This window comes from Scyliorhinus torazame, chromosome 6 (genome assembly GCF_047496885.1).
Source record: "Scyliorhinus torazame isolate Kashiwa2021f chromosome 6, sScyTor2.1, whole genome shotgun sequence".
In the NCBI taxonomy this organism is placed as follows: domain Eukaryota; kingdom Metazoa; phylum Chordata; class Chondrichthyes; order Carcharhiniformes; family Scyliorhinidae; genus Scyliorhinus; species Scyliorhinus torazame.
In genome coordinates this window covers 44053938-44075905 of record NC_092712.1, presented here as the reverse complement: position 1 = coordinate 44075905, position 21968 = coordinate 44053938, and the positions used below count along the sequence as shown (strand labels likewise).

At 48.0% G+C, this 21968-nt stretch overlaps 1 protein-coding gene across 2 annotated transcripts in view; it reads right to left on the bottom strand.

Moving 5' to 3' along the window:
* The window catches only part of LOC140424771 (NEDD8 ultimate buster 1-like), a 169652-nt gene that overhangs the window by 56076 nt on the left and 91608 nt on the right, over positions 1–21968 (bottom strand). For both annotated transcript variants that reach the window (XM_072508160.1, XM_072508161.1), the window contains exons 5-9: positions 20272–20403; positions 15840–15919; positions 13444–13550; positions 5806–5992; positions 2804–2911 (exon numbers count right to left, since the gene is read on the bottom strand). In XM_072508160.1, coding sequence (XP_072364261.1) covers positions 2804–2911; positions 5806–5992; positions 13444–13550; positions 15840–15919; positions 20272–20403 — 614 coding nt within the window. The remainder of the gene's footprint in view (positions 1–2803; positions 2912–5805; positions 5993–13443; positions 13551–15839; positions 15920–20271; positions 20404–21968) is intronic.

The window sequence follows — 21968 nt, the reverse complement described above, 5'->3', positions numbered from 1 at the left end:
ATATTATTGCTTCCAATTTACTTTATGACTGAATGTAATGATTCCCTATCACAACCCAGCCTCAAGTTATCGTCACATCATGGATGACTTCGCAATTGTCCATTAACCTATCACGCCTATGTTCACTGACCTATATTTCACCTTCTCAATTTAAAAAAAATTTCAACTCCCTCCATGCACTTGCCCATCATAATCACTGTAACCTCCTACAGCCCAGCAACCTTCAGGGATATCTTCCAATTCTTTTTTAAAAAATTCTCCTCCATTTTCACATTTTCTCCCACATTTACATCCATCAACAATAAACAATAATCAGCAAGATATGTCAGTCCCCATAATAACAACAACAATCCCATCTACCCACCAACCCCCAAACCTCAACCCACATGTTTACATAAACAAATGACAAAAATAAATCAGGGATTACCCGTAGTCACCCTTAATCTTACACAGCTCCCACCCCCCACCCCCACCTCCCCATCCCAGGTATCCAGCTCCTCCCGTCCACTGTCTCTTGTAAAACTCCTCCCCCTACCCTCGGTTCCTTCCCCCCCCCCCCCCCCCCCAACTTTCCACCCCGGCTAGACCACTCGGACCCTGTTCTGCCGGGCTCCGATGGCTGCAGCCCCTCCCCCATCTCACTCCCGTTCACTGGCCGGCACACACCGGCCAGCGTGGAGGCCCCCGCCCGGGTCCCTTTCCCACTTGCCCGGCCCCAGGAAAGCCCAAAGATCCCCTTTTAGCACACAAACCCCGCATATCCACCGACACCCCAAAGAACTCTCATTTCGAGTGAAAGTCCCGTCCCTTCCCTTGTCCAAATATATACCACCTTGGCTCCTTTAATCTCTACACCCGCGCGCAGTGATACAAAAAAGAAGAAAATACAGTCATGAGGTTACGTCGGCACATGGCCATTCCTCAATTTGTCAGTTCTGCCACAGTCCTTCTGCTTTCGCAAACTCCTCCGCTGCTTCTGCCGTTCCAAAATAAAAGTCCCTGAGCTTGCAAGTCACCCTCAGCTTCGTTGGATATACAATGCCGCACCGCACCTTGCTAATGTACAGTGCCCTCTTCACCCAGTTGAAGGCAGCCCGCCTCCTTGCCAGCTCCACCGTAAAGTCCTGGTATACACGTATACCAGCTCCAGCCCACTGCACCACCCGCTTCTGCTTGGCCCAGCTCAGGACCTTCTCCTTCACACTGTAACTACGGAAGCACAGAGTCACTGCCCTTGGCGGCTCACTCGCCTTTGGTACAGGCCTCCATGACCGATGAGCCCGATCCAGTTCATATCGGGAAGGGTCCTCCCCCTCCCCCACTCAGTCGGCTTCGGTCCTTCAACTCCTTCGGGCAGCCCCACAATCCTCAGGTTCTGTCGCCTGGATCTATTTTCCAGGTCTTCCATTTTTCCTCGCAGATCCTTGTTAGTATCCATCACCTTCCGCATCTCTTTCCCCATCGAGGCAAGTTGATCACCGTGCTGCAATAACGTCTCCTTCACTTCCTTCAACGCCTCCCCTTGCTCTCGCACCTCCGCCACTGTGATCGCCACCTCCGTCCTCACCGGGGAAACCGCCTCCTCCACCAGCACACTCAAAACCTCCCTCATCTCCTTCCCCACCGTCTCCATGCATTTTGCAATCTGCACAAACTGCTTTTCAAATTCCGCAGCCATCACCTTGGTTATTTCTTCAGCCGTAAGCAGTGCGGCCTTCCCTGGTGCTCCAGCCTCCATTTTTCCTGGTGACCCTGCGGTGACCTTTCGACTCCCCGATGGACCTCCAGCTGGTTTTTTTTCAGCCGTTTTTTTGCTCACCCTCGACATTTTTCTTTGGGTTTTTTTTTCCCTCCTGTGTCTTCTCAGTGCCTCCTCCGTGCCTTCTCCCTTCTTCTGCCGCCTCTGTGGACCCTGGGACCGGGCTTAAAGCCCCGTAATTGCCGTTCCCGAGCGGGGGCTCTCCATTGTGCGGCCGCCTCCCGCCCGCCGTCACCGGAAGTCTTCATAATCTTCCAATTCTGACCTCTTGCACCTCCTTCATTATAATTGCTCAACCATTGATGGCCATTCCTTTTTTTCCCAAGGCCTCAAGTTCTGGAATTCTCTCCCTAATCCCTGCCAGTTTTTTCCCCTCTTACTCCATGTTTGTTAAATATGAAACCTTCAATAAAATATTATTTAAATAAAAGGAACTCTTCAAAACCTTCCTTTTTTGCCAAGTATAGGGGGAGACAGTGGTGTTGTGGTATTGGTGCTGGACTAATAATCCAGAGACCTGGGAAAATGCTCTGGGGACTGGGTTCGAATCCTGCCAGGGCAGATGGTGAAATTTGAATTTGTTGATAAATTTGGAATTAAAAATCTAATGATGACCACGAATCAATTGTCATAAAAACCCATCTGGTTCACTGATGTCCTTTAGGGGAGGAAATCTGTCGCCCTGACATGGTCTGGCCTACATGTGACTCCAGACCCATGTGGTTGACTTTTAAATGCCCTCAGGGATGAGCAATAAATGCTGGCCCACAGCTCATGAACGAATAAAAACCAATTTGGTTTTTACAGCCAGTCACTCCTGCAGGATATTTTATTACATTGAAAACAAATGCAATTATAGATGTTCTGGATGTTGAAGCACAGACCACTTGGTATAAGGAGAAGGGGGTGCCCCAACCTAATGCACCCATTCAACCCCCTCCATCCACCATCCCCTCATGCCTTGGGGATACGGGTGTCGATAATTGGGGTGAACCAGAAGAGAAAACAGCTGGAGCGATTTTAAACCAAAATTAAAAACTTTACCTCAGTTAGGTCGCTCAGAGCATCTTTCATCATGTGACGGTGATAGAAATATACCCCCCTGAGCACATAGAGTCGCAGGAACAATATCTTATGTCTCCCACTGTCATCCTGTAGAAAGAAAGGAAAGTTTTCCTAAGATGATACTATTTGGATCCATTTCATTTAAAGCATTCAACGATGCATTATCAGAGAGGTTTTGTCCCCCCCATTCTTCCCCACACCCTATCTGATCTGACCCGACCTCACTACCTAACTCCCCGCACCTAATCCCGATGCTCCGACTCCCCACTGACCCGATCAAACTCACCCACCGAATTGCAAAGCCCTCCCGTCCTCACCTTACTACCCTGACCCACTTTATCCACCTGCTGCGCTATCACCCTCAGCTACCTACCGTGCTACCCACCTACCACCCGACTAAGCTGCCAGCCGTTCACCATACCCACCTGCCACCCTGCTGCCTTCCCAACCCTACCCCCTCATTCACCCTACCAACTTACCGACCCCACTCCCTTAACCCTAACCCCTTACATACTCAACCCCTCCGCCCACCCTACCACTTATCTATCCGACCCCCTTAACCTTACACACCTACCCACCCCCCTATCCGCTTACCCACACCTTCGCGCCATAGTTTTTCAAAGAAGCTTTGGGGCATTTAAACTCTTCGCTTACCAGAATAAGGCAGCTCGCACCATTAATAGGGACTTGGCTTTCCCAGACAATCCAGCGCTACCAAGAAGCAGTTCCCTTTCAGGAGAAGCTGGGATCGGAAATCCCAGACAGAAATGCGGAGTTCAGGTGTGGCACGGGAAAGTAGGGATGGAGTAGTAATCTGACGGTGATTGCCGCTCCCCGGAAGATTCGGAGTGTTTTTTGTTAAGTGGGCAACAACTTGTTTACTTTAAACTTGACCGATACTTGGGATGGGGGTGTTAGCCTATGAGAAAAGATTGGATAGGCTGGGATTGTGTCCATTGCACTTTAGAAGAATGAGAGTGATCTTATTGAAACAGATAGGGCTGAATTTTCCGATCGGCGACTCCAAAATCCCACTCGGCGAACGGACGGACAATCCACGTATACGCAGGAATCGGGGACGGCGCTGTTTTTGCGATGCTCCGCCCCCTCAAAATCGGCGTACTCGGGGAGTACGGCGCACGCCCTTTGGATGGCCTCAGGACGTCATCTGAGGCCCTCCCCCGATGCTCCGCCCCCAATGGGCCGAGTCTCCGACGGCGCCGCTCGCGTGTGCTCACATCGTTCGGGGGTCTCGTGCGGCGGCTGCGGACTGAGTCCAGCATCCCCACAGTCGGGGGGGTGGGGGAAGCCATTCTGCTGGCAGGGGGGGGGGGGGGGCTTCATCTGGGGTTGGGGGGGCTGGTGGGGGGTGGTCTGGGGGCGGCAAGGCTGGCCACAAGGGGGCGTTTTTTTGGCAGGCCGTGTCCGTGTGCGGCCGGCGCCATGTTACATGCCGCGGCCGGCGCCATGCACGGTCACGGACCCAGCCATTCTGCGGCCCTGTCAGCAGGTAAAGCCGCGGCCGGCGCCATGCACGGACACGGACCCAGCCATTCTGCGGCCCTGTCAGCAGGTAAAGCCGCGGCCGGCGCCATGCACGGACACGGACCCAGCCATTCTGCGGCCCTGTCAGCAGGTAAAGCCGCGGGCTTTACGCTGTGCGGCTGCTAGCCCCCCACCGGGCTGCGGATCGGTGCAATGGCAGCGCCGACATAGCCACAGGATCAGAGAATCCAGCCCATAAGATGCTGAGGGAACTTGACAGGGTGGATGCTGAAAGGATGTCTTGCCTTGTGGGAGAGCCGAGAATCATTATTAGCACCTTTTACATTTACTTGCACCTTCATTATTTGCCTCACAGCGCGAGGGACCCGGGTTCGATTCCCAGCTTGGGCCACTGTCTGTGCGGAGCCTGCACCTTCTCCCCGTGACTGCGTGGGTTTCCTCCGGGTGCCCCGGTTTCCTCCCACAGTCCAAAGATGTGCAGGTTAGGTGGACTGGCCATGATCAATGCGCGGGGTTACGGGGATGGGGCGGGGGAAGATTGTGTGCTCTTTCGGAGGGCCGGTGCAGACTCGACGGGCCGAGTAGTCTCCTTCCGCACTGTAGAGCCTCAATGGATTTCTATGCCTAGAACTGGGAGACACAGTTTAAAAATAAGCGTCTCCCATTTAAGATGGCGATTAGGAGAAAGCGTTTTCTCTCAGAGAGTCGTGAGGCTTTGGAATTCTCTTCCCAGAGAGAGGTGGAGGCAGGGGCACTGAATAATTTTAAGGAGGGAATAGATCGATTCTTGGCTAACAAGGGAGTCAAAGCTTATTGGAGGTAGGTGGAAAGTGGAGTTGAGGCCACAATCAGATCAGCCATGATCCTATTGAATGGTGGAGCAGGGTCGAGGGGCCGAATGGCCTACTCCTGTTTCTAATTCCAATGTTCGTGAACAGAGTATATTTAAAAAAGCAGATACAATGATTTGGTACAAGCATATCACTAATTTGAAATAGCAATTTTAAAAATACCTCGATATCCCCTGTAAATACACCACTGGAGGAACTGCTTAAGAAGGGATGTAGGAAAAGGGCAATTGAAAGAAAAAGGTCATTATTCTAACAAATGGAATCACTGCCATGGCCATACCCTTTCCGAACCCACAACCTCTACCATCTAGAAACACAAGGGCAGCACCAAGGGCAAGGGCAAGGCCAGCATCACCACCTGTAAGTCACCCATCACCCTAACATGGAACAATGCCACCGTTCCTTCATTATTGCTGGGTCAAAATCCTTGAACTCCCTCCCGACACCACAGTTCAAGCAGGCAGGTCACCACCATCTTCTCAAGGGCAATTAAGGATAGGCGATAAATGCTGAATTTGCCAGAGATGCTCAAATCTAATGATGAACAGGCTGGAAGGCGAGGCTGACTCTCAATGCGCCAACCCAGGTAAATGGGTGACTGTCGCAGACAAAATATCAACCAACCTCAAGTTGTTGAAGTCGTTCTTCATTTTCCCCAAAACAGTTGGTGAAATATCTCTGAGCGTTTTCTAACCTTTCCTTCGCATCTTTGAGCTGCTCAATATCCCGCAGCTTAAGATAGCACCAGCATGCATCTAGATTCAGCACTCCATAGTTGTCAATGCTGTTGAGTTGCACTTGGTCACATTTCCTGTAAAAAAAATAGACCAGTACATCAAACCAATGCAAGAAGAATGTTCTGACCTTTCTTTTATCTTCGGAATTATGTGACTTTCCTGCCACACAGGGAAGGTTGGTTCAGGCTGAATTTATTATACTTTATACTGAAAGGAGAGCGTGACCTCCTTGTTTAATTCTGACATCTCGCTCACTCTCTATTTCCTTCACTCCACTTTTGGTGGCCATGCCTTCTGCTGCCCTAATGGCTGGTTTGGCACAGTGGGCTAAACAGCTGGCTTGTAATGCAGAACAAGACCAGCAGCGCGGGTTCAATTCCCATACCGGCCTCCCCGAACAGGCGCCTGAATGTGGTGACTGGGGCCTTCTCACAGTAACTTCATTGAAGCCTACTTGTGACAATAAGCGGTTATTAAATTCACCCACCCCACCCCAAACCTCCCCAGCTTGCCAATTCTCTCTTCCCCCTCATCATCTACGTACTGGCGCTGGAGGGTGTGCAGAGGAGATTCACTAGGTTAGTCCCAGAGTTGAAGGGGTTCGATTATGAGAGGTTGAGTAGACTGGGACTGTACTCGTTGGAATTTAGAAAGATGTGGGGGGGATCTCATAGAAACATGTAAAATTATGAAGGGAATAGATAGGATAGATGCGGGCAGGTTGTTTCCACTGGCGGGTGAAAGCAGAACTAGGGGGCATAGCCTCAAAATAAGGGGAAGTAGATTTAGGACTGAGTTTAGGAGGAACTTCTTCACCCAAAGGGTTTTGAATCTATGGAATTCCTTGCCCAGTGAAGCAGTTGAGGCTCCTTCATTAAATGTTTTTAAGATAAAGATAGATAGTTTTTTGAAGAATAAAGGGGTTAGGTTATTTGGGCCGGAAAGTGGAGCTGAGTCCACAAAAGATCAGCCATGATCTCATTGAATGGTGGAGCAGGCTCGAGGGGCCATATGGCCTACTCCTGCTCCGAGTTCTTATGTTCTTTCAGCAAGCTTTCAGTCACCTTTCTTAATAACAAGCCTTAGTGTCAAGTTTTGTTTGAGAATATTGTCATGATTCAACCTTGTTTCAACCTTGGGTTATTTTGCTCTGTTGACGGTGCCATGTAATATTATGATCCCAGACCAGGCCCCAAAAGTGGCTAGGCCGCTCGCGAGATTCGACAGTCTCATTGCGTCACCAGGTCGTGCGTGCGATTGGCATTCCCATTGGGGGTGCTATTCCGTAAGTGGGTCAGGACATGCAAATGAGTGTGAGAGGTGTGGTCGGGGGCCAGCGAATCACGTGCACATGTTTTAGGGTTGTGCAAAATTGGGAAGATTCTGGACGGGAGTGTTCGCGGCCTTAGCCAGGACAGTGGACGAGGGAGCGGACCCGGTCCCTTTGGTGGCGATATTTGTGGTCTCAGAGAAGCCGGAGCTCATGGAGAGGAGGAAGGCCGATGCCTTGGCCTTCACCTCTCTGTTTGTACAGTGGCGAATTTTGCTGGAGTGGCGGTCGGCGTCGTCACCGGGGGTAGCAGCTTGGTAGGGTGACCTGTACAACATCCTGCGGTTGAAGAAGATAAAGTATGAGTTCAGGGGCTCTGCAGAGAGGTTTGAGAAAAGGTGGGGGATGTCTGTAACTGTATTTGAGGAGCTGTTCGTTGCAGGAGGGGAGGGGGAGGGGAGAGTGAAAAAGGGGGAAAATTTGTACAGACTGTATAGTTGATTGTTGGGACGTATGTTTCCTGGGGTATTTATGTGTTGTAACCTGTTTTGATACATGTTTGTAATAAAATAAAAAATTTTAAAGCTCTAAAGGCCACATTTGCCTTCTGGCAGGGGTGAGCCCTGCTGATCCCCTGCTTCCTCTGCAATGGGGCAGCACTTCTGAGGAATGTCAACAGCTGGTGAGCTCCTGATTGAACTTGGCCCTTGATGATGCAGCTGGGGTACAAGGGTGTCCCTTGGGGCAGCCTGGGTGGAGCCCCAGATGCCAATAGGCCTTCTGAGCATTGTTACAACACCCTGGGCTAGTGCGCGGTTGATCCCAGCCCCATAAGACCCGGAGACCCAATGCAAGCGAGTTAACCGATAATTTGGTTAAAACTCCCACAATGTTTGGCCCTTGACTGCCCAATAATGTATAGTCACCAGGTTTGTAAGTTGTACACAATAACTTTATTTGTAACAGAAATAAGTCTGAAATAGGCAGCAAGTACAACAGAATAACGGCAAGCTAGCCTACTACACCCCTTTTTACCATCCCACCCTCTACCCAAACACACACAAGATAGACTAACACAGAGAGGGAGAAGAGGTAAAAATTAGAAGGGTTTAAAGGCAAAAGAAAGATGAGAGTCCTTGCTTCCAATGTTGACGTCTTTGCAGCAGGTGTCCCTTGCAGGATGCTGAGTGATCAGAGCTACTGGTGTATTGTCAGTGATGATCGTCTGGCTGGAACATTCAGTCAGGACCCCCAGACAGTAGAATTTCTTCTGGAGAGTCCCTTTCAGTTTTGTTAACGTGGGCCCTCACTCAGAGGAACAGCCTCAGGCGTGTTTAATTCTTAAGACTCTTTGCCTCACCTCAACCCAGCTCCAGCCGGACTTTTAAACTGAATTGGTTTCCAATGTCACCAGAATGACGGCCAGCTTTGCAGAGGAAGGAACAGAATCCCAACATGAGATTCTCAGAGAGGTTTAAACATCTCAGAGAGTGAGAGAACTAGAGTAGCTGCTTCCAGCTAGGGGGCAGGATTCTCCACCGTCGGGATGCTCTGTTTTGCCGGCAGCCCGTGGGTTTCCTGACGGCATGGGGCTGCCCCACAATGGGAAACCCCATTGGCCAGCTGGGATAATGGAGCATCCCTCTGGCATGCTGAAACAGAAATGTGGCGAGGCGGGGCGGAGAAATGAAACCGGAAGGGAAAGCCAGCCTTATTGGGGAAGATACATTGCAGAGAAAATCAGAGCCAATCAGCACGGGCTATTGGCAAAACCTGGCGGTCTGAGCCAGTCCATTGGCTGCCAGCCAAGTCCACCAACCTGAGCCAGCAATGATGTCAGTGAAACTCTTCTGGAATCTGCTGGTTTGAAATGCAAAACTGTTTCCTGAAGCCTGCTTTGCCTGGAGGTCACAGGTCAGCCTTCACTTTACCCAACCCAGGCCTCTACTCAAATTCAAGGTGAGCCACTTTGCCTTGAAGTCATTAATCATCCATGGACAAAAAGTATGAAAGTGAAAAACAACAAAAACTAAAAATAGAAAAAGGGAACAAACGGTATTTAACCAGGAGTGATCCTTGCAGCATTTACAGGACACAAGCAGCAGTCAGCAGTGTGAGCAGCCAGGAGCCTGTAAGTAGCACCAAAGGAGTGCATTAAAAAGATAGACTGCAGCAATGGTGTCTGAGCCAGGCCACCCCGATCCTGAGGAGGGCACCCCAAGTCCACGGACTTGGCACCAAGTCACTCCCCACTACTGCACCTGGCCCGGGCAGCTACCCCCAGTATGCCCATCAGTTTTCAATGGTTTTTCAGTACTTTCTTAGCCTCCCACTCCCTCTCCACAGCCATGGAGCCGAGCCTCCGTCGCTAACTACTTGTCGTAATTCATGCTTGTGAGACATCCGCCTGAGGGGACGGAGCATCATGGAAGGGCGGAACATACTGTCTCCAATCCGGGTGCGGACCTTGATTTTGGCCAGACGCCCGATTCTCCACCTGATCGCAATTCACGTTTCCAGCGTGAAGAATTCAGCCCAATGACTGTGAAACTATCAGACGTCGTTGTCATTACTCCACTGAAAGTGATGGCTATTTCTGGAGTCTACACATGTGCAGAACACATGGGAATACAGAAGTTGTTGCATCTTAGAATTTACAGTGCAGAAGGAGGCCATTTGGCCCATCAAGTCTGCACTGGCCCTTGGAAAGAACACCCTATTTAAGCCCACGCCTCCACCCTATCACCATAGCCCAGTAACACCACCTAACGTTTCTGGACACTAAGGGCAATTTAGAATAGTCAATCCACCTAACCTGCCCGTCTTTGGACTGTGGGAGGAAACCGGAGCACCCGGAGGAAACCCACGCAGATACAAGGAGAACGTGCAGACTCCGCACAGACAGTGACCCAGCGGGGAATCGAACCTGGGACCCTGGAGCTGTGAAACAACTGTGCTAATCACTGTGCTACCGTGCTGCCCCAGTAGTTGCACTGTTCAGGCTTCCCAGAATGTAATTCATGGAATGAACAGAATTGATGAATCCTTCCAATGTTATGCTGTCTGTCTTGCTGTACAAACCCTTCCAATTCCAATTCTCTTCCCACACCTTGTGGTGCATTCGGCAGACTGTTGCCTGCTTCCATGGCTCATTATTCCTGGAATAAGTCACGGGCCTGTCGCCATAATCAAACTCTAGTGAAAGCCAAACCTTGTTGAACGAGGTGTTATGGGGTTTTTAATGACGTGCTAACCTCGAAAAGTAGTTTTTTACATTTATGGAATGTTAAATTGTTCCACAGTGATAAAATAAAATCCCACATATTTTTTAAAACATTTTCATTTCTTTTTTTCCAAAAACAATTTGTCTGCCTTTATTTTAGCTGCTATCTTAATCCAATCACTATCACTCATTTAGCTGTCTGAAAATGTCATTTTAATGTGAAGGATAGTAAGTGCTTTTAACTTGCTGGTTTTTGCATGTGCAAATAATTCAATGTTGCTGACCTGCTTACTCACGTCACTGAGGCAGCATATGTCAAGAGGTCCGCTTGACTTGGTGCCAGATTTAAATTGCCATTGGGAAATTGGAAAGCCGCGCCACAATGGTCGCTCGATCAATAGGGGCAGCTTTCTTCAAGGCCAGGGGCAAGTGCCTTACCACTGACCACAAAATTAGGGTCTGATGCGGTGTTTTTCAAAAGTTTTTTCCTGGGACCCACTTTTACCAATCGGCTGACCTTCGCGTCCCACGCCGACCGACCTTTGCCACCCACGCTACCCGGACTTTGCGACACACCATTTTCTGTTTACCATTAATGCGACAATACCATTAGGCTCAGCACGGTAGCATAGTGGTTAGCACAATTGCTTCACAGCTCCAGGGTCCCAGGTTCGATTCCTCGCTGGGTCACTGTCTGTGCATAGTCTGCACGTTCTCCCTGTGTCTGCGTGGGTTTCCTCCGGGTGCTCCGGTTTCCTCCCACAGTTCAAAGATGTGCAGGTTAGGTGGATTGGCCGTGATAGATTGCCCTTAGTGTCCAAAAAGGTTAAGTGGGGGTTACTGGGTTACGGGGACAGGGTAGATACGTGGGCTTGAGTAGGGTGCTCTTTGTAAGGGCCGGTGCAGACTTGAGTAGGGTGCGCTTTGTAAGGGCCGGTGCAAACTCGATGGGCTGAATGGCCTCCTTCTGCATTGTAGATTCTATGATTCTATGACAAGTGAGCCTGCTTGGTCCTTGTGATCTTGCTTGCTTTGTCATTCAATGTGACATTTCAGCTAAGGACTTCAGCTGATGATTTAAGTTTGAAAAAAGTCCACGCCATGCTTTCAAATGCTTTTGAAGTTTCTGGGGTTTTAAACTTTCATTCTCCCGACACATAACACACATGGGTATTGCATCCTGATTTGCATTGGCAATATTAATAAAACCATAACTCAAAAAATCTTTTTTATACTGCTTTGTTCCTGATTTTAGTTTCTTCTCAATGGGTTGTTCACCAGAAGCCCTGGAGCTCACATGAACACGGCTTTGTCCTTCCGTAGACTCTCCCGAGAAGCCCTCTCCAGCAGATTCAGTTGTCAGATCCTGGCCTGTTTGTGTCCCTGGCCCTTTCTTCCTTATTACAAAATAATCCATTTTCAATTCTTCAGTCGTGTTGTTTGCTTGCTGGCAGCTCACAATGGGGGAATCTCTCTCGTGGCCAGTGTATGGGCGCGTGACCTCCTCTCTGCCTCCATTCCTGGTGGAAAGACTCCATCGTTTTTTAAAATACCTGCTCCTGGATCAGCGCACTGATTCAGGAGGAGGTGGTCTGTCCCGCTGGGCTCTGGGCCTGTGCACTGCTAAGGGGCACACATGCACAGGACGGCCGGCATTCTGAAAGCCTGGTACGGCCAGCATTTTTAAAAGCCGGTCGCAGCCATTGGACACTTCTTCCCTCAATCGGGAAGGCCGCGACTGATGGTCCCACAACCCTCCAGGCACCCGCCCATGTCCCACCCGTGGGTCGCAACCCTGAGTTTGAAGGTGAACCAGCCTCTTTACGATAGATCACTGCTGTCATAATATACATCTATGTATACAATGGAGCGCAGACAGGCAGTGATTGACACACAGGATGACCAGTAAGCACACAGAACAGAGCAGCCAATCACCAGACAGGACACGACCGCTATAAATCCAGAGGGCACCAGTTTTCCCGCTCTCTCGGGACCCAGCCTCTGAGACAGTCAGAGCTCGTGAGCTAGCCAGTGCCTACACCATGTGGTAGCTAGCTTAGTCTGGTCAGGCTAGTGTCAGGTCTCCAGTCAAGTCAGCATTGTGTCGACCCACAGTTGAACATGTATAATAGTTTGGATGTTGAATGAAGTCGTGTTGCATTTTATCAAGCGTTGGAGATCTGTCTCTCGCTACACTGCATCAAGTGCAGTTCACCTCGACCCAGCCTACCCAACACACCAACTGCAACCTACCTGCTTTCTGCCAAGTTCCCCAACTTCCTCTTTTCAATCATTCATATGATTGTGAAGAACCAATTACTTTTCTCAAATGGTCCTTCCCTAGTAACAATCCAACTGGGGGAACTCCTAATTTCCTTACATTTAAACCCCCAATATTTAAATCCATCCCACTATCGAACACCTGCCTGTACCAATCCTCTTCTTAATCTACAAACTCATATTTATAAAAAGGAACAAATTATTGAATTCAAAGTTGTAATGGAATGAGTTACAAGCTCAGCTCTGAAGAATGTCAATGTTTTTCTATTTGTAACAGAAGTTTCTGAATGAAAATCAAGGCTGGGATTCTCTTGCCGTTTGCTGGCGACAATGTGATTCTCTGTCTCCCCCCCCCCCCCCCCCCCCCCCCCCCCCCCACCGGCATAGCACCCCTGCCTGAGAGTTTCCCGGGGCCTGGCGTATCCTCGATGGGAAATCCCATTAACAGGAGCAGGAGGAAAGAACCCCACCACCCGTGTATGGCGTGACACCTCCTGCCACCGGGAAACACACGGGCGGGCCACCAGGAAAATCGGTCCCAGGTTTTTGAACCTTCAGGAATATTATCATTGCGGAGCGTACATGAGCTCAGAGCAAGACTCCATCCATTGTCCTCATCTTACAAACCTAGTCTTATCTCTATTTACTCTTCAAACTGCATTGGAGATATGTTAGTAAATTTAAATGTTGCTCAAATTTAAAAATATATATTTTCCACACGCAAAAGAAATTAAAATGAGAAAATCCATCACCTGAATTCAAGTTCTGCAAGTTTTAAGAACTCTAAAGCTTCTTTATACTTCGCTTTCTTCATATCAGATCTGCCTTTCTCGTGCAGGATCAAGGCTGTCAGAATCATCTGTCAACAAAAGAAGAACAATGGACAAATGGTCAAAGCAGGGCCAATAGGAAATATTTTTAAAGTATTGTCTGATTGTGTGAGCATCGCCGGGGCTCAGTGGGTTTCACTCTCTGCCCTCAGCCTGAAGGTTGTGAGTTTAAAGTTTCCACGGTGAGATTTCTGTGCCAGAGATGACGGGGTGAATTTGCCGCCGTTGCTCGCAGTGGGATTCTCCGTTCCAGCGGCTGACCAATGGGGTTTCCCATTTTAGCCGCCCCACGCCACCGGCGAATCCCGCCAGTGGAGAATTCACCCCAGCATCGTTGGCTGTGGCCTTAAACCAACCCCCTGCCTAACCTTTCAGCTCGATGTAAAAGATCCCATGGTCCTACTTTCAAGAAGAGTAATAGTTGGTCAGAGTAGCTTATAGACCCCCAAACAATAGTCACACTGTAGGAAAGGGTATAAATCAACAAATAATAATAGAAGCATGTAAAAAGAATAGAGCAATAATCATGGGTAACTTTAATCTTCATGTTGATTGGGTGAACCAAGATGGAAAGGATAGCTACGACAATGAATTCATAGAGTGCATTAGGGATATTTTTCAAGAGCAATATGTCATGGTGCCAACCAGGGAACAGGGTATCTTGGATCTGGTAATGAATGGGTAATGAGGCAGGTTTAATAAATGACCTCAGAGTAAAAGGTCCCCTCGGAAGTAGTGATCATAACATGATGGAATTTAGCATTTAGTTTGAGTGAGAAAAACTTGGGTCACTCCGGAGGGCCTCCCCGGGGTTGGAACCCCCCTCCCCCCAACAGGACGTTCCCGGCCCTTGAAGCCCCAGGTCCCGCCGGCCCGAGAGCAGATTAGAACGGCGCGGGTGAGACTGTCCTTTTTTTCGCCGGCTGCTCGGCCCATCTGGGCCAGAGAATCGGCGCTCGCCGTTTGCGCCGATTCTCCGAGTGGCCCGGCGCGATTCGCGCACCGCTGGTTTCGGAGGGTTGGGAGAATCGCGTGCGGGGGTCGGGGCGGCGTGGAGTGATTCGCGCGGAGCCCCGGCGATTCTCCCACCCAGCGGGGCGGGGGGGGGGAGAATCCCGCCCACCACGTTTAACTTAGATAAATGGAGTTACAATGAAACGGGGTTTGAGTTTGCTAAAATGGACTAGGCAGATAGATTAGCAGGAAAGACAGCAAACAAGCAGTGGCAGACATTTAAGGAGGTAATTCATGACTCTCAGCAAAATATATCCCATTAAGGAGGAAAGATTTTAAGAGAGGGCTAAATCAACCATAGCTAAACAAGGGAGTTCAGGAGGGTATTAAGTTGAAAGAAAAAGCATATAAAAGAGGAACCAAAGTAGCCCATTTAGCCCCTTGAGCCTGTCCCGCCCATTCAATGAGATCATGGTTAATCTGTGACCTAACTCCATATGCTTTGTCCCATATCATATCATAGAATCATAGAATTTACAATGCAGAAGGAGGCCATTTGGCCCAGCGAGTCTGCACCGGCCCTTGGAAAGAGCACCCCAGCTAAGCCCACACCTCCACCCTATCCCTTAAACCCACCCTATCCCAGAAACCCAGTAACCCAACCTAACCTTTTTGGGTACTAAGGGCAATTTAGCATGGCCAATCCATCTAACCTGCACATCTTTGGACATGTTTGGACCCTTAATATCTTTGCTTAACAAAAACCTATCTGTCTCAGATTAAACATTAACAACTGTTCCAGCTTCAACTGCTGTTTGTGGGAGAGAGTTCCAAACCTCTACCACCCTTTGAGTGAAGACGTTCTTCCTAACATCTGTCCTGAACAGTCTAGCCCTAATTTTGATACTATGTCCCCTAGTTTTAGAATCTCCAATCAGTGAAAATAGTTTATCTTTATCTCCTCTGTCTTTCCCAAATCCAGGAACAGATGATTTGCTCTCCAATTTGTACCAGTTGCTTGCCGGCAGCTAGAATGGGAGGGGCCTGGTCCACAGGCAAGTCACATCTGGATCTGCTCTCCATTGAGGTGTGCGGATAACTGAGTCATCAGCAGAGATGCAGAAGATTCCTCAGAAGCCTCCACACCTGTTTCCTCCAGCTGTGCATCTTCTAGGAGCAGAAACATACGAGTCCTGAGGTAGGCACAACAGCATATCTTGTGAACACTTCAAAAATAAACTCATTGACTGTGAAGTGCTGACAACTTGATGCTGCGCTCTGTAAATACAAGTTCTGTATTTACTGGCAATATTCTGACGGTTTGGAGTTCTGAGAAGGTTTATTATGTGTTCCCGTAAACTCACCACATGTTGCTCTTTGGGAATCTCAATTATTTCCCCTTTGTGATTCACTATTTTTAAATAGGGCTTTTCAAAATCTTCATCTGAAAGCAAAACAAAAATTAGTCACTATCATTGCAACTCTCCAATCAAGAGTAAACTTGTTCCACAAAATTATCTTGTCTACATCTTATGTACACAGGGTAACTGCCTCCTCCTCACTCCCAGGTCCTGTCATTCCATCATTGGTGTTCGTTCCGTCAGCCATTCCCATTGTACTTTCTGGGAATCCTTCCCAAAACCCACATTCTCACACCTCCCTTTGAGTTTTAGTCATTCTTTTTGCCCACCTTTTCCCTCCAAGATTTTGTTACTTTTCTGTCCAGCGTCCACCTTACTTTCTGAAATGTGTCTTTAGATGGAGCGATGGCAGCATGATGGTATTGCCACTGAATTAGTAATCCAGAGACCCGGTTCGAATCCCACCATGGGAGTTGGTGAAATTTGAGTTCAAATTTGAATTCAATTCAATTCAATTCATCGATTGTTATTAAAACCCATTTGGTTGACTAATGCCTTCATGGAAGGAAATATTACTTACATGTGACTCCAGATCCACAACAAGCCACAATTTAGGGATGGGCAACAGTGACGTCCACACCCCATGAAAGAATAAAGGGAAAGGAATATCTATGCAAGGAATACTTTGGCTTTAGGGACTAGCATAGGTTAATGTAAAGAGACGTTCTGGAAAGTTGTAAAAGGGACTGGACAGAGGCAAAGCTCACTGCATCGAACCCAGAACCTCAGAGAAGCTGGAGCAGAAACCCATAAGCTGGAAAATTAAAGCAACAGCTGAAAGCACCTGAAGGGAAGACACAACAGGAGATTGCCTGGATTGCCATTGCAGCTGAGGGTCCCACAGGATCTCATGGAGATCCATTGTGAATGGCCACAGAGTCAAAGGGTCTAGTAAGGGTGAGCACAATATTCAGTTCGAAGTCAGGACTAGCTTTAAAAAAAGCAGAGACGTCCATTCCTGAATTCACCACCGCCAGCCGTGTTCAGAGCAGATGCCACATACCACATGCCAGCTGAGCACATTGTTAAAAAAAAAAGAATTGCAGGGTTTAAAAATCTCGGGCAAAGCTAGGAATTGATTGAATTGATTAAATGCCAGAAAATCCTGCACAGTCATATGGAAGGCTAATTTAACAAATCGCTGCAAAATAAATGAAAGACCAAAGAGGTTGAGACCGCCACGGCAGCCTTCCCAAGGCAAGCGAGAGATTTCAGCTCCGAATTGTCTCCATTCTCCGCCGAGCCGGATTGTCCTGTTTCTTTTCAGGCGGAGGGGTTTGTCTTTGGTCAGAGCAGCCAAACCTTTCGACAATTACCAGTGTAACTCGAGTGGAAGACACACCAGAAAATGACCAGAAAGAGCAGAATGAGCCCCATGCCCAGGTTCCAACAGTCGCTGCCACACTTCCTGCAAACACCACAGCACAGACACTTTGGCCAATGTGCACAGCTGCAAGATGATGCTGGAGGAAGGAACGAGAAAGCATCAACAAGCCAGCGCACGCCTCAGTGAGGCACAGAGACACTCGGAAAAACACAATACTGCGCTAAAAGCCAAACTGCAAGGTGAGCCCACTGATGAAGAACATCCAAACCATAGGGAGATGCGCCTTCAACTGCAACAAAGATCACAGCAGACCACACAGAAAAATAAAAAAAGAGAGACATGTCATGAGAATAGAGTGAGTTGTGGACTGGAGAGAGACCTGTGGAGAAGCAAGCATGGGGTGAGCTCATAGCTTGTGTTATACCCTGTAAATATGTGCATAGTTCTGTTATCAATAAACACTTAATGTTCAAACATGCAAGACTTTTGCGTGGCAAAACTTGGTTCCAACTCCATCTACAAGTTTGCTGACGATACGACAATAGTGGGCCGGATCTCGAATAACGACGAGTCCGAATACAGACGGGAGATAGAGCACCTAGTGGAGTGGTGCAGCCACAACAATCTCTCCCTCAATGTCAGCAAAACTAAAGAGCTGGTCATTGACTTTAGGAAGCAAGGTACTGTACACACCCCTGTCAGCATCAACGGGGCCGAGGTGGAGATGGTTAGCAGTTTCAAATTCCTAGGGGTGCACATCTCCAAAAATCTGTCCTGGTCCACCCACGTCGATGCTACCACCAAGAAATCACAACAGCGCCTATACTTCCTCAGGAAACGAAGGAAATTCGGCATGTCCACATTGACTCTTACCAACTTTTACAGATGCACCATAGAAAGCATCCTATCAGGCTGCATCACAGCCTGGTATGGCAACTGCTCGGCCCAGGACCGCAAGAAACTTCAGAGAGTCGTGAACACCGCCCAGTCCATCACACGAACCTGCCTCCCATCCATTGACTCCATCTACACCTCCCGCTGCCTGGGGAAAGCGGGCAGTATAATCAAAGATCCCTCCCACCCGGCTTACTCACTCTTCCAACTTCTTCCATCGGGCAGGAGATACAGAAGTCTGAGAACACGCACGAACAGACTCAAAAACAGCTTTTTCCCCACTGTCACCAGACTCCTAAATGACCCTCTTATGGACTGACCTCATTAACACTACACCCTGTATGCGTCATCCGATGCCAGTGCTTTTGTAGTTACATTGTATATGTTGTGTTGCCCTATTATGTATTTTCTTTTCTTCCCTTTTCTTCCCATGTACTTAATGATCTGTTGAGCTGCTCGCAGAAAAATACTTTTCACTGTACCTCGGTACACGTGACAATAATCAAATCCAATCCAATCCAATCCAATCCGAATCGCTTCCTGAGACCTACTGAATATAGAACGTCACTCACAGTGCATAAGCTAAAATCGTAAAAACCTGTTTGACTCGAGGGGTCAGCAGAGTTAACGGTCCAATAATTATGGTGTTTGCTGTGTTTCCAGAGACTTGGGAACAAAATCTACGTGGACACTTTAGTGCAGTACTGAGGGTGTGCTGCACTCTCGGAGAATGTCATCTTTCAGATGCTATATTAAACCGAGGCTATGTTTGTCCACTCAGATCCCTTGTCACTCGAGGAAAAGTAGGGGAGTTTTCCCTGGTATCCAGGTCAACATTAATCCCTCAAATAACATCACAGAAAAACAGAATAACTGGTCATTATCTCATGGGAATGTGTGAATCCTCGCTGTGCACACATGTTTCCCACATCACAGAATTGTCACGCCGCACGAGGGGGCCAACTGGCCCATCTTGTCTCCACCAGCTCTCCAACCGAGCATCCTGTCTGAGTGTCATTCCCCCGCCTTTTCCCCATGCCTCGGCCCTTGTTTCTATTTAAACAATCATCTAATGTCCTCTTGAATGCCTCTATTGAAGCTGCCTCCAGGACAGTGCATTCCAGAACTGAACCAATCACCGTGTGAAAAGGTTTTTCAACTCCAAGTACTTGAATGGCTGTGAAGTACTTTGGAGCCTCCTGTGTCCATGGAAGGGACTTTATAAATTGCAAGTTCTTTCTTTCTTTGCAATCGATTCACAGGAACACTCTCAGTTATTATGGTAAATTAACAGATTTAGTAAAAAGGGGGTCAGAGCTAAGAGTAATGAGCACATGCTAGTTAAATGCTTACACCCAGAGTGAGCTTTCCACACCCTTAAGAACCTGAGATCAGCAAGAACCCTCCAGAAAGGCCTGGGTTGTTTACGTCAGAGCAAGTAGTCTCTAGCTAGGAGGAGATAGCACTCTTACTTTGCTGAAACGTTTAAGAATACAAGATTGGAAATTAAACAATGTTCAGTGTACTGATTGAACAGTGTGTATCTGTAACTTTGAAGGTAGAGCTGTATTAGAATTCTCTCAACTTGAGAGTTGTATTAGAGGAAAGAGGTGTCTTAGAGGAGAGAGGTGTCTTAGAGGAGAGCGGTGTCTTCGAGAGAGGTGTCTTAGAGGAGGGAGGTGTCTTGGAGGAGGGAGGTGCCTTGGAGGAGGGAGGTGTCTTGGAGTAGGTAGGTGCCTTGGAGGAGAGCGGTGTCTTGGAGGGGAGTGCGGTGTCTTGGAGGTTATTCTGGGTAGTTCCTGTCTCTGTGCCTCATGTGGTTTGTTGGAGGAAGTCCACCAGAACAGCGTCTTTAGCGTTGATTTTGTTAAGTCAAAGTTTAAGTCAAAGTCAAAGTTAAGCCATAGTTTTGTTAAGTCAAAGAGGGGCTGGTTTAGCACAGTGGGCTAAACAGCTGGCTTGTAATGCAGAACAATGCCAGCAGCGCGGATTCAAATCCCGTACCAGCCTCCCCTAACAGGCGCCGGAATGCGGCGACTAGGGGCTTTTCACAGTAACTTCATTGAAGCCTACTTGTGACAATATGTGATCATTATTATTAATAAGTTTAATTTGACATGTACTGGGATAGACTGGTGTAATAATCAGACTTACCTTGTTTTGCTAATAATTCTGCTCCTCTTCTAATTCTGGACAAAGAGTGTGTCTCCTCTCTTTCATACGTGTTTACCAGGCTGAGCATAATCAGTACATTCGCCTTTACATTTTGCTCTTTCAGGGTCTGGTCTGGAGAGAGAAATTGGAGATATTGTTCAGTGAGGTAATAAATGGGCCTCTGCGGACTATGAGTTGCTCTGCTGCTCGGACCATGGATATTTTGGAGAGATACCAGTCAATCAGAGCTCAATATTGGGTGCTATTGGGCTTGACAAGATGTCTTGGGATTTCACTTGGATACCTTTAGGATCTATGAAGAAGATCTTGGAGTGTAAGAGTCTGGTTTGAGAATCCAAATGCTCTTTCTGAACTCATGATTTCAATAATTGCAGTTAAGGCTAATATTTTTCTGCCAGATACTATTGATACATAGAACATACAGTGCAGAAGGAGGCCATTCAGCCCATCGAGTCTGCATCAACCCACTTAAGCCCTCACTTCCACCCTATCCCCGTAACCCCTCCTAATCTTTTTTGGTCACTAAGGGCAATTTATCATGGCCAATCCACCTAACCCGCACGTCTTTGAACTGTGGGAGGAAACCAGACCACCCGGAGGAAACCCATGCAGACACGGGGAGAATGTGCAGACTCCACACAGACAGTGACCCAGCAGGGAATCGAACCTGGGACCCAGTGCTAATCACTTGTGCTGCCGCACCTACTCCTATCTGTAGAAGTAAGAATCAAACAACATTAAATTAATCATCCTAAGTAAATTTTTCTGGCTTGCTGGCCTGGTTCTACTTGGACCTCTTCTGCCTGACTCAAAGTTTTCAGACAATGACTGTTATCTCTGCAAAGCATCTCATGGAAATGTTTCTAATCTGGAGATAGTTGTGGCTGAGGGAGCATTCTTGGCTCTGAGGCAGAAGCTTCGACGTTGAAGTCCACTCCAGAGACTATGGCTGACTCTCATGTGCAGTACTGAGAAAATTGCGTCAGTGTTGGAGGCTCTTGTCATAACCTGCACGTGACTTATGGGGTCGGAATGATTTCTTTCCCTGTGTCCCTTGCGGAGTACAAGCCCCCCCATTAGGGGGCGGTGGAAATTCTATCTATGTTGTATATAAGGTCGGCCAGTTCGACACCAATCTGTTAAGACCCGGTTGGGAACTACGGGAGCTATGTATTGTACCTTGTCAATAAACCTACTTTTCTTTGATACAACTCGGTGTGAACTCTCCGTGACCTCATAAAAGTTCTGTTAACTCAAGGCCCGGTTTGGCTCCTGGGTGAATGTAAAATAACCCATGGCACTATTTTGAAGAGAATCTGGTCAATATTTATCCTTCAACCAACATCACTAAAACAGATTATTGGGTCATTATCACATTTTTAAAAAATATATATATTTTATTAAAGTTTTCAAACAGAATTTTTCCATTTTACAAATCAACATAAAAATAGTACAGTAACTGATAAATAACATTATTTAAATAATTTAGTGAACTAACAAAGTAACAAAAAATAGTGCCCCCCCCCCCTTCCCCCCCCCCCCCCCCCCCCCACCCCCCCCCGGGCTGCTGCTGCTGACGATCTATTTTCCCTTAACGTTCCGCGAGATAGTCAAGGAACAGTTGCCACCGCCTGGAGAACCCCTGAGCCGATCCTCTCAACGCAAACTTCATTCGT